This window comes from Cottoperca gobio, chromosome 14 (genome assembly GCF_900634415.1).
Source record: "Cottoperca gobio chromosome 14, fCotGob3.1, whole genome shotgun sequence".
In the NCBI taxonomy this organism is placed as follows: Eukaryota; Metazoa; Chordata; class Actinopteri; order Perciformes; family Bovichtidae; genus Cottoperca; species Cottoperca gobio.
In genome coordinates, this window is record NC_041368.1 from 13,130,478 (window position 1) to 13,145,013 (window position 14,536).

The window sequence follows — 14,536 nt, forward strand, 5'->3', positions numbered from 1 at the left end:
GTATCAAATACTAACAGTAATGATAGACATTATGATGCTCCGGACCTTTGCTCGCGGAAATAATAATCATCATCCATCAATCAATAATCAGGCGAACAACAAGACGTGACGTAAGGACGCAAGAAGCAGCCGCATTGCATTGTGGTCGCCGGTGCTTGCACAGAAACGGAAAGCATCACAGGCAGCTCTCCTGAGAACTACACTAATATTCAGCCAGGACAGGACATTACAAGGTAACGTAATACTCACCCATAATGGGGCTTTCAATATTTAATATATGCCGTTAACAAAACAAGTCGCGTTAGACGATAACAAGCAGGAAGTTATATTATAGTAAGCAGCTAGCTATCTTTAGCGTTACATTAATATGAAGGCGCCGAAATGTTGAGCTACTCTCTAGCTTCACAGCGCCAACATAACTTATAACTCCACTTTATGGTGAGGATTATTTAACTATCTACTGTGTTAACACCTCCTGGTACAACGCAGTGGTGACTCTTATGGACATGAACGATAGCGCGGTCTCTAGTATCGTTAGCTCGTTGTGCTTTAGCTGTTAGCACTGAAATGTATAGCGCGCGCATTTCAACACGGGGTGTTGATCACTTCATGTCCATGGCTGAACCCTGTTGTTGCTAATCAGTCGCTATATCAAAGAGTAATCACCTACATGTGTGTCCAGTGTGGTGTGTCTAGCTGTGGAACAGTTTGAATACTAATTGACAAACTTGAAGTTAAATCATGACCCAAATGAGAAAAGTCTTTAGCGGTTGTCAGGTTATTTTATCAAAACAACGGGCCTTTAATACCAATAATATATCTTCTGGTGTTAATTATATGTTGTATACACATTGTTATTTATTCCATCAACTTTCAATTGATTGAATTATGTCTACCAGTAATATAACAACTTAAAATGTACACCAGATTAGCCTCTCAAGTCAGTGCACATCAAGTAGCATGTAGCACTTTCAGCCTAAAGTGAAACTTAATGCCCTGTTATCGCGTGAGCCCACCTCCTTCACGTGCGTGTGTAAGTTCAAACCTACAACGCTTACTTGTGTGAGCACCAGGACTTATTGCCCAATTGTTGCTCGTCTGTTTGTTTAGGAGCTTTTAGTTTAACGGAGGCAGTAAAGTGCTTCAGAACTGACCTGGGGAAGATCAGTGTGTGCTTTAGACTGAAACCATATAATAAACAGTTATTTTATACAAAATGATGACTGAAAATACTTAACTGAAAATACTTCAGATTCAGAAGTTCAACCCCATAGTTCATTCAGAAAGAAATGCACAAAAATGGAAACAAAATGAAAAAAACTTGGTAAATGTAAGTGAGAGTTGCATTCTCTCTGTAGCATGAATGTAACTGTATTTTAATTGATATTGTTGTCTTTGTGTTCATTAGTTGGCGATCTTTAACCACCTACAAAGCAGCCATGTCGTCGACATCCCAAAAGCATAAAGATTTTGTGGCGGAGCCCATGGGCGAGAAGTCTGTGATGGCTCTTGCAGGCATTGGAGCGGCTCTTGGCAAAAGGCTGGAGGAGAAAGGTTTTGACAAGGTAATTGATATTTGATTTCTTTGCCTTTTTTTATGCAACATAAACATATTTGTTATATATCACACATATAAAATGCACTTTGGATCCAAACATACAATGCGCCGTACAAACACTGCAGGTAAAACTCGGTGTGTCGCTCAGGTGTTTGGCTTAATATCAAAACAGTTTAAACATTTTTACACTGGCCCAACCACTCGCCACTCCCTTTCCACATAATCTATTCATCACTATAGAGTTGGAAAGAAATACCAATCCGTGCTGTTTTTCAAGTTGTGAATAAACATTTGCTTATTGACAACAGGGAAACGCTCGATTCCTGTCTTGATTTTCAGTTGTGTGTTCATCTCTCCCTCCACAGGCGTATGTGGTCCTCGGGCAGTTTCTAGTGCTAAAGAAAGACGAGGAGCTTTTCCGAGACTGGCTGAAAGACACTTGTGGGGCAAATGTCAAACAACAAGGTGACTGCTATGGCTGTCTGAAAGAATGGTGTGACGCCTTCTTATAAAGCATTAAGTCATTGTTTTCTACTTCCAAGTCCAAACTGTACATTGCCTCTTCAGTGATCTGCACTCTATTCATCTAAACCACATGTACGAAGTGACACTGTACACACCAATGAGGTTATTGAAGTCAATTTATATTTTAAATTGTACTTTAAGCTGTTTGTGTATTTCTGAAATCCTTTAACCCCCCCAAACAGAATTCGCACATGCCATTCTCGTGGTCTTTGACAAGTAGGTCTAGACTAATACCGGCCAACTCTTTCTTTTAAATTGACATTAAATTAGTAAGGTTGGTGGATAATCACAAATTGTTACAATTCTATCTGCCTGTAACGTCTACTCACTGTCAGGCCTTTTTATTTTGAACATTTTAACTTGTCGTAGTAGTAAAAACAACAATGATGGCTTCTGCCCATATAAGTCCTGTCACTGAGCCAGCATGCACATGAGCAGCGCTGTGACACATAAATGTGACTCAGCATTTATTAATATTGCGCTGTGAGAACAGCCAGTAGACGCACTTCAGACCGAAACCGTCTACTCTCCAGTTTTTGGAAAGAAAACCTGCTCATGTTCATAAAACTTACTTTGGACAAGACTATTTGAATACGGCTTGTGCTCTCTGTTCATTTTAAATGTATGCTTCATCCATTGTTGGTCATATACTGGGATATTACATCTTTTAAGCTAAACATGGTCACCTTTTACCTTCAGACAAATGTTTATGTGTTTCAGCTCGGCACACTTTCTGTCTATTATGATGATTTACCAGTTGAGTCCAAACTAATATTTGTACTCGCCTTCAACTCTTTGGCTTCTTGCCCTGTTTGCCTGTTTTTTTTATCGCCATGGGAAAGTTGATGTCATTATATCACAGTTTGGCATCATGTCACTGTCCACCAACAATGTTTTTAAAGGTTTTCTTGAAGAGGTATGTTGTCTGTTTGAAGTGTCTTGCAGAAGATGTAACTAATGTTATGCGACACAAAAACTAAACCTCAAAACACATGTGACACTGGTCTTAGCAGAGAAGCTGATTTTTTTTTTTTTTCATTAGAAAACTTTTAACATCTGATCTTGCAAATGAAGACGCAACAGGGCCAGACCGCCACATCTGGTCAAAGCTGGTTTTAAGTCGGGGAAAAGTATATAAATAAAGATGCAGATGCAACAAACTCCAACACTGTCAAAAACGTGTCAGTCTGTTGCTAATGAGAGGGCTGCTGCCTTTACATCAACATCGTTAGTGGCTGGCATGGCTACCAGGATGTAAGGTTTGGATTAAACGGTCATGACCGCCATCTAAATCAAAACTATAACCAAGTGAATCAATCCACACCCTGTTAGTCTATTAGCCGCTAAGAGGCTACAAAGTTGATATGCTGTTCACGTGAGATGGAATGTATTTAAAGCTTCAGTGGAAGTTGACCGAATTTCTCATTTTGCAAATCAAAACCTATCCAGTCTTTTGCTTCTCAAAAGTAAATGACTGAGTTTCCAGTGGCTTAAGATGAAATACCAAGCGTTCTTAGCACTAGTCTGATTTAGGTCAGGTCTTCATAGCTGAGCTTGATATTCTCTTTGACTGTTTCTAAACAGGAGATGCCTTAATGCATGTTAGTTCAAACTATTTATTCATTCAGAAACTATAAAAACTGCAGCAGTGCATGCCCAGGCTGTGCAACTTAAGCTTCCACCAGATGTAACCGTTGTGTAGCAGCATTTTGTGAAACACTGGCTAATGTGTTTTTTATTTCACTGTAAAAACTCTTCAGTTTTTATATTGCTCTTGTTATTAAAAATAAATGAAAGCAAGTATCAGATTTGGCACACCTGTTTGTTTTTTATATGTTCATTTAAGATTCAATTTTTTTAATCAAATAAAATCACAAATGAGAGAATCTTTGATAACAGGAGGTTTTATTTCCATACTTCATGTTCCATCGTTACTCTTTTCTCAAAGCACCAAATTTGATATTCGCAAGATACTGAAAAGACATTGGTTGATTATTTTGTAATGGTCCAGAGCAATGGCTCCCAACAGTTTTATCATGTTGAAGATGCCGTGGAGCTCATGAGAGGGGAGCAAGTCCGAGGGAACGAATGAAAGCATTTGTCTTTTTCTTGTCGATATGATTCAACAGAACTAAACCATTGCTTGTACTGCAGATGCAGAAATCACAGATGAGTTGACACATTTGAATTCAAATAGGAATTCCCAAGTCATTCACACGAGTAGAGACGTTAAGCTGAAGGCCCATCACACCTGATTGGGTAAAATGACGATGTACAACTTTTCTTTAAAAGTATGTCATAACTGCTTTATTTTATTTGTTTGCTTCAAATTAATATAAAATAGTTTGTGACACTCACAATAATCAAATAGCTGATTTTGCTTCAGTGGCTTAGATTATATTTGAAATGTCCATAACCCCTGGAATGTTTGTTTTTTGGGTCTGTGTGCTATTGAAATATAAAATCTTGATTTGCCAGTGATCGGATGCTCAGGATTGTGGTTTAAGTTTCACAGTAGCACCTATGCATACACACACACACACACACTTCCATTTACACGTACACACTACAGCAACAGTATAGAAATGAGCAAAATGCTAAAATCTCTAAAAAGAACTTGAAATAAATTGCTAACATTATTATACTCCACTCACTTGGTAGATACAAGTAACTGCCAAAACAGGAATATGAATGAGGAATACAAAACATTGTAATGGATAACGCTGCAGGGATGATGTATCTTTGTAGGCCAACCCGGAAGTTAGCATCGTGCTGGTTCTCTTGACTGATAATCTAGCAATGACCTTTTTTAAGACACAAAAGCTTCAAAATATTCAGCAGGATAACAAAATAGTAAAATCTCTTAAACTTGTGCTAACCACAGACCTTATTTCAAACATCTAACCATTGATTGGAGACGAGGGAGCCGGACACATTTCCGGGTTGTAGGGCTCATTCCTCTATAGATGTCTTACTTCCTGGTCACAGGATGTGTAGCACTGAAGGACAATATAAATGAAAGAACACCTCTACCTGTAAGTAAAGCATGTTTAATCTGAAGACGGGTGTTATTACCTCCTTCTACAACTAGTTGCCTGATGGGAAATGTCATACTTAATTACCTAACGGGCTTGTCTTCCAAAGTGGGAATTTAGTCTCCCAGTTAAGTGTCATCATGCTGCAGAATCCATGAGTCCTGTGACCAGGAAGTAAGACACTTGATGCTCAGACGGTTACCTGTAATATATATGGGCATGAAATGTGTTTTCAACCAGATGATAGCTGATTCCTTCATTTATTGATTTAGTTTTTGATAGTGATAACTAATTCTTTATGGATTGAAAATTTGGGTTTTGCTTCAAGTTATATTTGATCTTCCCGTCTAACATTGAGACTGATGTTAGCCGTTAAATAATTTAGTTCAAGAGTTGATTGTGTACTGTACATCGGCAGCTTTTATGCAAGGTTACTATAGTACATTGATGTGTTATTCGGATCAGAAGTACATGTACACACTGTACATACATGTACACACTGTACAGTTGTACTGTTAATCACAACAATCCCTGATTGGTCTCAAAGCAGAGCGCAGAAGAATTTCTTCTCCCTGAAAGGGTTCTCTGAGGTGGGCACGGGGGTGATCAGCGGGTCGTCGCAGGAGTGTGCGTTGCAGTACGCCATCAGGTCTGCCGCTGCCTTTGATACCTGGAGATGAGGAGGATCGGGTTTAGGGCGACTCATGGACATGATGACATCACATTTTACTGTTTTCAAGTTCATCTCTACGTCTCTGGATTTAGATTCTCCACTGGGAAACCTTTGAGATATTTTTACATACTGGAAAGAAGAAGTATTTACATGTTTTTACTTAAATAAAAGCCTTCCAAACCTTATAGTAAAAGTATGTAAGTATCTGCAAAATGTACTTGTAATGTAAAGTATTTTTTATGTAATATACTATTGGAATATTATAACCGACGCAAGCAGCGTTACAACATTGTAACCAACTGAAAGCTCATTTTACTCTTTCTATATACTTGATTTTTAAATGTACTGTATAACAATTGAATTGTATTTAATATAATCCTTATAGGTTTTTAAAATCATAATCTTCAAAGTAATTAAAGCTGTCGGATACATGTAGTACAATATTCTCTTTAGTGTAGTGGAGTAGAAGTATAAAGGTGCATACAATTAAAATACTCAAGTAAAAAGTATCTTGTACTCAAGTACAGTCTTTGAGTAAATGTACGCAGTTACTGTACTCATCTGGGCTGTCTTTGTATTCTGAAGTATATGTAGATACTGCTGCCACATTATTTTAGTAATTCAGTGTATATGTATATTTTTTGGTTGTAGGATGCGCTGCAGGTAAAGCTGATTATTGACGTGCAAACTAAACATATTCAGCCTCGTACAGATTTAGCTTCATTTTGTAAGAAAGATTTTTTGTAACACTTTGTCTGAAGGACCCTCTCATCGATTATTAGTTTCTAACAGCTCAAGTAAAGTCTTCATTTGTAACTCGGGTCTTTAGAATATCTTTTTCCAAGCATGGCAGCAAATCTATTCCATCCTTTGTTTCTGTCAGAGATCCACGCATGACGTTGTATTACAGTCGTAATAATGTTTAATACTAATGTCCACTTACAATCCCTCACCAGATCATTGTATATACATGTACACAGTCTTAAGTTTTAAGCTTCACATTTCAGTGACAACGAATTGTATCAAATACTAACAGGATGAAATATTGATTCATCTGAAGATAATCTGTTACAAAGGTATCGCAGTACAGGAGGAATAAATCATGAGCACAAAAATAGACAGTGAAACGATACAGATTCAATAAGAGTAGAGTCTGAGTTTGGAAATCAGTACACACGTATTTGCTTTGAAGTTTTACATAAAACAAATAGAAAAGTATGAATATATATTCAAATGAAAAGCTCTAGTTTTGCTTTATGGATTTCTATCCAACATGTTTTAAAGGTTGACATTAAATTGCTAAATATGTTTTGGTTCTTGCTAAGTCTTGGAGTAAAGCACATCTTCTTCACTGCAAAAGCAACTTCCTTCTGAACTCTAATGGTTCAAACTTTTTTTCACATCTTTTTCTTTTAGGGAAAAACCCTCAGTCCAATCTCGCCATAAAGATATGTCTCTAAAACATGTTATTACCAGCGTTACATACACGTTTGTCTCTTCGGTTTTACGCTGATGAATCATTCTTTTTAAAGAGGCAAGGTGCCTCTGCAAGGTGTGTTTGATGCCATTTGGAACATGACAGAAGCCAAAACCATTTGGAAACTGTCCGATGGAAAACATTGGCTGAAAGTATATTTGAGAGGGTCGCCTGTGAGTTCCTTCAACTGCAAAACCAATGTGAATGTGAAAATTCTTCAGTGCTATTCGATGCTTTTTTAGCTGTACGAAAGAGAATCAACGGCAAAATCAAACTGCAAAGAGCAGGTTTAGTTAGTGCAGCAGTATTAATCATTGAAATGTACGTGTTAGTTTATCATGATCTAGGATTTTTTTTGGACATGTACTTGACTTAAGGAAGGAACACAAGATTTCAGTGTTGGATTTATAATATCTGGACTGGATATCTGGATTTTAAAATTTAAATTGCTTCCATTTCCCGCTTTTTATCAAGTGTTTCAGCGTATGATTTATACCTGAATCTGAGGCGTCCAGCTTGTCTTACCTTTATCCTGCAGAAACTCGCCTCTATCTTCAGTTGTTCCACCAGCTTCCTGGCTTGACCGACGCTCATGCTGCTGTTCACCGGGGTGTCTCCTTTCATCCTGGCCACAAACACAGCAATATTTCAGCTTCAGGGATTTGAATTAGATAGAAAAGTTCCCCTATAGTCCTCGTTCTCCAGCAATGATTGATCCGCACATCCATAATACAATACAAATTCTTCACTTTGATTAAATGTAGTTAAAAAATAAAAGTGTAAATAATGCCTATAGGTTGGTTATGAATGAAATATCACACACCTATAGGTTTATCGATTGCAAACTTTTAATACATGATTCTAGGTGGTTGATCAAAGGAACTATATGTGTGAACTAAGAGTTCTAAAACAAAGACATTATACAGCACTATTATGTCGTACAATATATGATCAAATAAAGCCATTATAGCTATTATAGCATTAAAGCTTATTTATATATTTTGGCAGTTTGGGCTGTCAAGCAAGCAAGCAACCATGTAGCTAGTCGATCTCAAATAATTAAATATAAATATCAGTCAACATTGTGTCATAGAATTGGCACATGTCCTACATTATGTCATCTTTATATGGTAATAAAAACATATATATTCTATCAAAAGCAAAGAAAAATAAACTGGGCCAAATGGTCAGATTTATTCACCATGGCCCACAGATTCTCTAACTACAAGAAAGAATAACCACAGAAAAATCAAATGAAATTAGCACTGCAGCCATACAGACATTAATGAAATGATGAATAAATATACATATGATTGAAAAAGATGTGTCAGATAGAAAAGGAATCAAGTATAATGAATTGTCAACAGGGGGGAGCAGAGCAGCAAAAGAGCGAATCTATTTGAACCATTCTGGACCTTTCTCCATTGTCTCTTCCCTTCTATCTCCATCCACCCCCTTTTCTCCTTACCCGTATTAGAGTCCTCTTCAGGTGCAATCTTCCCCCCTCTTCTCTCTCTTTTTCTCTCCTTTTCTGCCTCTCTGTAAGCTTACGTTTGGTGGTATCAGTGTAGCCGGACCCCACCCCTCACAGACAACAGCCTGGATGCTACCCTGCTCTGTACAGTCCAGTGCACTGCAATTCTGCCACAATGAGCACTACATCTGTGGTGGATGGATAGCATCACCCCCTCAGCAGTGAGTGGTACCTGCCAGACGGAGGGAGGGTGGAAGCCATTGGTGATGGTTTTCTTATGAGGGCGGATCGTACCATATCTGTGCCTATAGGAAACTGGGGAAATCTCTCAGGTTTAAATCTCTGAGAGGGCACAGGATAGTCTATAATGTGGTGTTTGCTCTTTGTTTTTAGTGCTAAAATACGTATATATATATATATTACATTACAGTTTATTTATATATATATATATATATATATATATATATATATATATATATATATATATATATATATATATACATATATATATATATATATATACACACACACACACACACACACACACACACACACACACACACACACACACACACACACACACATGAGCTTGAGAGGCCTGAATCATGACGTGTCCCTGAGCCTCTCGTGATGCCCACCCTCTCCTCTGTTGCTATGGGGACTGCTGCAGTCTGGTTTATTATCACAGTTTAAATTGTGACATTTCTGCTGGTATTTAAATGTGGGTCGGCGTATGTGATGCAGATGAAAGGAGTGTGATTTCTTGCATATTAGAATAATAAAACGATGACATAAATGTCTTGGAAGGGAAAGCAGAGGACGTATTTGCTTGTCAGTAGCTCTTATGACGCTCTCAGACCAAAGACCCTGTGGAGAAAAGAGCTTAATCAGCCCGACGCCCACAACTGCTCTTTGTAGCTCCTAACACGATTTGAATGAATAGCAATCCTTCGTATGTGTGTAACTGTTAAATAAGGATTGTTTTACAAACGTACGTCACAGTAAATGGGATGCATCTTCTTCATCGTGGAGGATACTTGAACAGACAGTCTGCTGGTAACCGGCAACACGAAAAGTCTCGAAAACTGCTCGACGCCATCTTTGGTAGTCGAGTGTTTCCTCGGCGTTAATGGCGCTGTGATTGTGTCCCGCACTTATCTTTTTTGGCGGTGACCTCTCTTTTAGTTGTACTATCTCTGATAACGAGGAGGCAGTTTCGCGTTCTAGCTTATTTGTCCTTCGTGCTCGCCGTCACAAATGCCTCTTCGTACTTTATAATAAAAGACAATGTTTGAATGTACAGTTGTGGCTTTGTGTTTGGTGGTGAGTTTTATTGAGAACATTTTATACACTCTAAGCAACATTTTTCGTTCAATTCTTTTTTTTTTTTTTTGTGAAATGTAAGCTCTTATAGTGAAATAACAAGAAGAGTTCACTAAAATCACGACGAGGTGTGTCGTGAAATGTTTAGAAACTAAACAAATATAAACTAGGACAGATAGACATTTATTTATTATTATTATTATTATTATTATTATTATTATTATTATTATTATTATTATTATTATTATTATTATTATTATTATTATTATTATTGAAAGTAGTTAATTGTAATGAATGACAATATAAGATGGTGATGTTGTGGTGTAAACACCAGTGAGCAAAGAGCTGCACACACACTGTCCATGCTCTTAATTTGATCACAACATTTGTATTTTTATTCTGTTTTTGACTGATTTTTAATCATTTGATTACCTTACCAGACACTGCAGAGGAACTTCATGATGGCAGAGTAAGAGCAGTATATATATTTGAATTATAAACTGCGGGTGGCTGCAGTTTAAGGACTCCACCTGCTGGATGATGCTGGAAAATTTAACTGCAGCACTGATATGCGAAGGCCACATAGTAACAACAAGCCTGATGAACCCCCAGCATCTTTTAAACCAAATAGTGAAATGTAATGTCCAACTCTAATAATAGCAACTGACAGTTATAGTTACAGAGAAAGTAAGGAAGGTAAAACCCATGTGATTCAAGGGAACCTCCATCGTTTGGAACAAATCTTTATTCATTGTCAGGGATAAAATGTGAAATGTCAGCGTCAGTTAACAATCTTTTTTAGGGAAAATTAACAAGTGCCAAATTAAGTTTTGCTGCTTCTATCCTAATGACTATTTCCAGGTCAACTGATTAACAGGTCGTAAAAAAGGATGCCTTGAAAAAGTGACTTTTACAAACCAGTTACAGGTTGATGTTAATGCAGGAAGTTCAAGTTACAACCAAGTTTCTCCTACAACATTTAGTTTTTTGTACACAATTAATACAGAATACCAAGGCCTGAAACTGCACAGGTGTAATAAATAACATGGCTGCATTTTCATCCTTAATATTGATGCTTTCATGTGATCATATTTATATTTACCTAAATAGTCAAATAAGATCCCCCAAAAATGTCTTATTGTATCCCATATTTAGCATAAACACAATTAATAACTAGTTTTAACACTATAATGTAGATGTAATCATATATAAAGTATTTTATTTTAAGTGATTATTAATGTATTTCTCAACAACTATAACGCCTCTTGTGAAAAATCAGTAAATAAGCATTTGATGAAAACTTAATAACAATAAAATATAGCTGTTATCATATATAATGACATGTCAGGAGTAGTAATAAATAATATTACATTTAATTTACACAGCGCTTTTCTAGATACACAAAGGTACACATAACACATAAATAAATAAACAGTTTGTCAGGAAGAAAATCCTAACTCAAGGTCCACTCAGAAGCTTTTTCTGGAGCTTTTAACCGCTATTCATGAACCCCTTCATGATAGAGTTTGCTCCATTATCACAGAGGAAAGCTCTGGAAAAAGCAAGTAAGTGGACCTTTAAAAATGTAAGTCTTATAAAATTGGGTATTGATTCAATAACTAAACTCCTAAGACACTATTACACTACACATTACAGATGATTATGAATATGTTTTATTTTGCATTCATTTCCTGTTGTGGATGCTTCATATGAGGGGTTGTAGTTGTTGGCAAATACATTAATAGCCAATTAAAATATTTATTTACTTTATTTCTGCTGAGCGATTTGATCTACTGCACACAATTCTAACCTGATTTCAGGCAACACATCTAGAGTTGAAACCCACATTTTAATTCAGCAGGGACTTAGTAAAACTGCTTGTACTTTGAGGACCAGTTTGAATCCGTGAGAACCATTTTGGCACAAACTCTGAAAAACAGTGACAGCAGGTACAAATCAGTACATGACTGCAAGGGCTGTGTCGACCAAAACACTCCCCAGATGGTCTGCGAGATTTCTGCAGGTGTAATTAGTGTGGGTGCATGCCACCTAGCAAATAAATCATTTCATATATGCTGCCAAAATGGCAATAATGTCACAGTTAAAAAGTATAAATGGTAAAGCAGAGGAGCTGTGGAAACATATTTATTATATAGGTACAAGTCTCTCTAAAATAAGAGTGCAAAATGCTTCATACATAAATACGGCAATGTTTTTAACAAAAACATAGTTTGAATTTTAATTACTCGTATGTTTCATTATCTTTTGTGCCAAAAATATTCCAGTTAATTAACTCGTAATACATTTCTTTGTACTTAATTACTAATCCTTAATTAAATTGAACTTAATTACTGTCGTGGCACACTGGAGCCTTCAAGTCTGAAGACCTCAGAGCTGAGAAACTGCCCGACTTTTATCACTTGATTAAAAAAAAAGAGCTTTAGTCTGTGACGCAAATACAATATTACGCAGTTAAGTAAATTTGACAGATTTTGGTAATTAGAAAGTTTGATTTGTCTCATAAAAGAAATGCAAGTCAGAATGAGTCCTTGAAGCTCTCTTGTTATCTCGCTGTGTAACGCTGTCACACTATCTTTGGCCTCTCAAACCAGCTGCTGTTTCACATAACATTAATCTCGTGGTCCGGTCACTGCAATGTTGACATTTGGATCTGAATCCATGCTGCAGATGGTGCAGTTCTCTGCCTCGAGGTTGATTTCAAATTTATTTTTGAAACAATGTTGCTTTTCATTTCAACCCATTTGGGCCATTGATTCCACGATTGGACCCGATGGCTAACAGACACTGAAATGCTGGACGTGTTTCAGCGGTAACTGTGGTGTTGATATTGAAGAACAAAACGTGTGACAGCGTTACAGCTGCGTTTAACAGCGGCTGCATCTCAATATTAATCAGAATCACCGGTGATATAATAACCAGTGATGAAGCAGAGGCTGATGTGTTAGTGGACTGATGATGGAAGACACATTTATTTCATATAAATGTAGTGAAGAAATAATATACACCAGAGCAACATATTCTGTATTTGAGGTGATTATTTTCCACTCAGTAATATGTTAATAAAAGTGTGATATTATATTTAATAAGGAGGATCAAAGTTTTTAATGGGGCTGTCCCGAGATCAGATTTTCACCACACAATTATTGTGGCATAAAGAATTCAGGATACAAATATCAAATATATCTTTGTTGTGTTTTGTCTCTTTTTTGGCAAATGAATTACACCCATTTGTGTTTGGGGCGTCGGGGAAGGAAGACAAAGCGAGAATATAAAGACACCGAAGTGATTTAAGAGGCACTGGATTATTTACACGACGTTATCATATGTGTATTATTAACATATTATCAATATTTCATTTTTTAAATATCACAGTTATCGCCAATACCAGTATATCACAACACCCTTAGTTCTTATATATACATGTACATGTTGAGCCTTTAGGGTATGCACGCACTGGCCAAAATATGATTTGTTTTATGTATTTGAATATATTTGTTACTAAATAGTTTTGGAGGAAATGTCAACACATTCAAATACACTACAGCAAGGCTGGTCTAAAAAAAGATGGTGCCAGTGTGGTGTACGGCTGGGGCTGATGGGGATGACATTCGTTTAGCAAGTATTTGGTCTTAAACCAGAATTGGTATGATTGGAGGATTGTCTGATGATGACGCTAGAAGAAAGGTGAAGGGATCAACAGAGTTATTACAGTTCATGTGAGGGGGACATGATTGTCTCTACCAAATTTCATGGCATTCCATCCAATTTGGACTCAAAACCAAAAATGTAAACCTCATGGTGGCACTAGAGGAAAAGTCAGTGTATCACCAAAGTGTTAAGGGTTCATCTTCGGAGGCCCGTGAATATCTGTACCAAATGTCACGGCAATCCATTCAGTAGTTGTTGAGATATTTCAGTCCGGACCAAAGTGGTGGATCAATAGGCCGATCGAGATTGTTGTCCCTCGAGCAACGCCCCCAGCATGGCACAAAATGATCCCACACAGATTTTCAAATCAGACATTAAGGAGTCATTATGAAATACATGGCTGGTCCTCACAGTTAAATATAATCAGAACAGTACTGCCCCACACTGCTCATGCTTTTTATTTGCAGTAGTTATTGCCAGGCAGTTTGTTTTAACCTCTCTCATTGATTGATCCGCCCCGGGTGCTCAATCACACAGCTGTGAATCCCAAACCAGCTCTTATGCAATGCTGGGCAAAGCAGATCGGGGTGGGGTGATCCTCTGAATCATCAATTGCAACTGGCCGTTTGTATCGACGGCAATGTCACCGCTCAATACTTTCCAAATAGACACTCCTGACTTTATTCAGAGAGTGCTGGTGATCTGTCCGCAGAGCGGGCTTCAGCCTATCACACAGCTTGTTTTTTATTGGATCTTTGCGTTCACAGAAGCTTTCAGCTCGCTCGCAGAAAACAATCATAAC

The 14,536-nt window shown here is 37.3% G+C and overlaps 2 protein-coding genes across 5 annotated transcripts; one reads left to right on the plus strand and one right to left on the minus strand.

Annotated features, from left to right (window-relative positions):
• The first annotated feature begins 77 nt into the window (after positions 1-77).
• Positions 78-4,900, plus strand: LOC115019295 (barrier-to-autointegration factor). 4 transcript variants are annotated; one of them, XM_029448786.1, is made up of 4 exons: positions 78-233; positions 1,409-1,565; positions 1,924-2,023; positions 3,126-4,900. In XM_029448786.1, exons 2-4 carry the CDS (start codon positions 1,440-1,442, stop codon positions 3,134-3,136), a joined length of 237 nt encoding a protein of 78 aa, XP_029304646.1. In that variant the 5' UTR covers positions 78-233; positions 1,409-1,439; the 3' UTR covers positions 3,137-4,900. The 4 variants fall into 4 exon arrangements, with proteins under 4 accessions (XP_029304646.1, XP_029304643.1, XP_029304644.1 ...); XM_029448783.1 differs by having other exon boundaries at positions 1,924-4,564; XM_029448784.1 differs by having other exon boundaries at positions 142-438; positions 1,924-4,564.
• A 751-nt stretch (positions 4,901-5,651) lies between these two features.
• gng3 (guanine nucleotide binding protein (G protein), gamma 3) lies at positions 5,652-8,933 on the minus strand. Its single transcript, XM_029448787.1, has 3 exons — positions 8,737-8,933; positions 7,794-7,893; positions 5,652-5,788 (listed from the first exon to the last, which is right to left on the minus strand). Exons 2-3 carry the CDS (start codon positions 7,890-7,892, stop codon positions 5,660-5,662), a joined length of 228 nt encoding a protein of 75 aa, XP_029304647.1. The 5' UTR covers position 7,893; positions 8,737-8,933; the 3' UTR covers positions 5,652-5,659.
• Between the last annotated feature and the right edge of the window lie 5,603 nt (positions 8,934-14,536).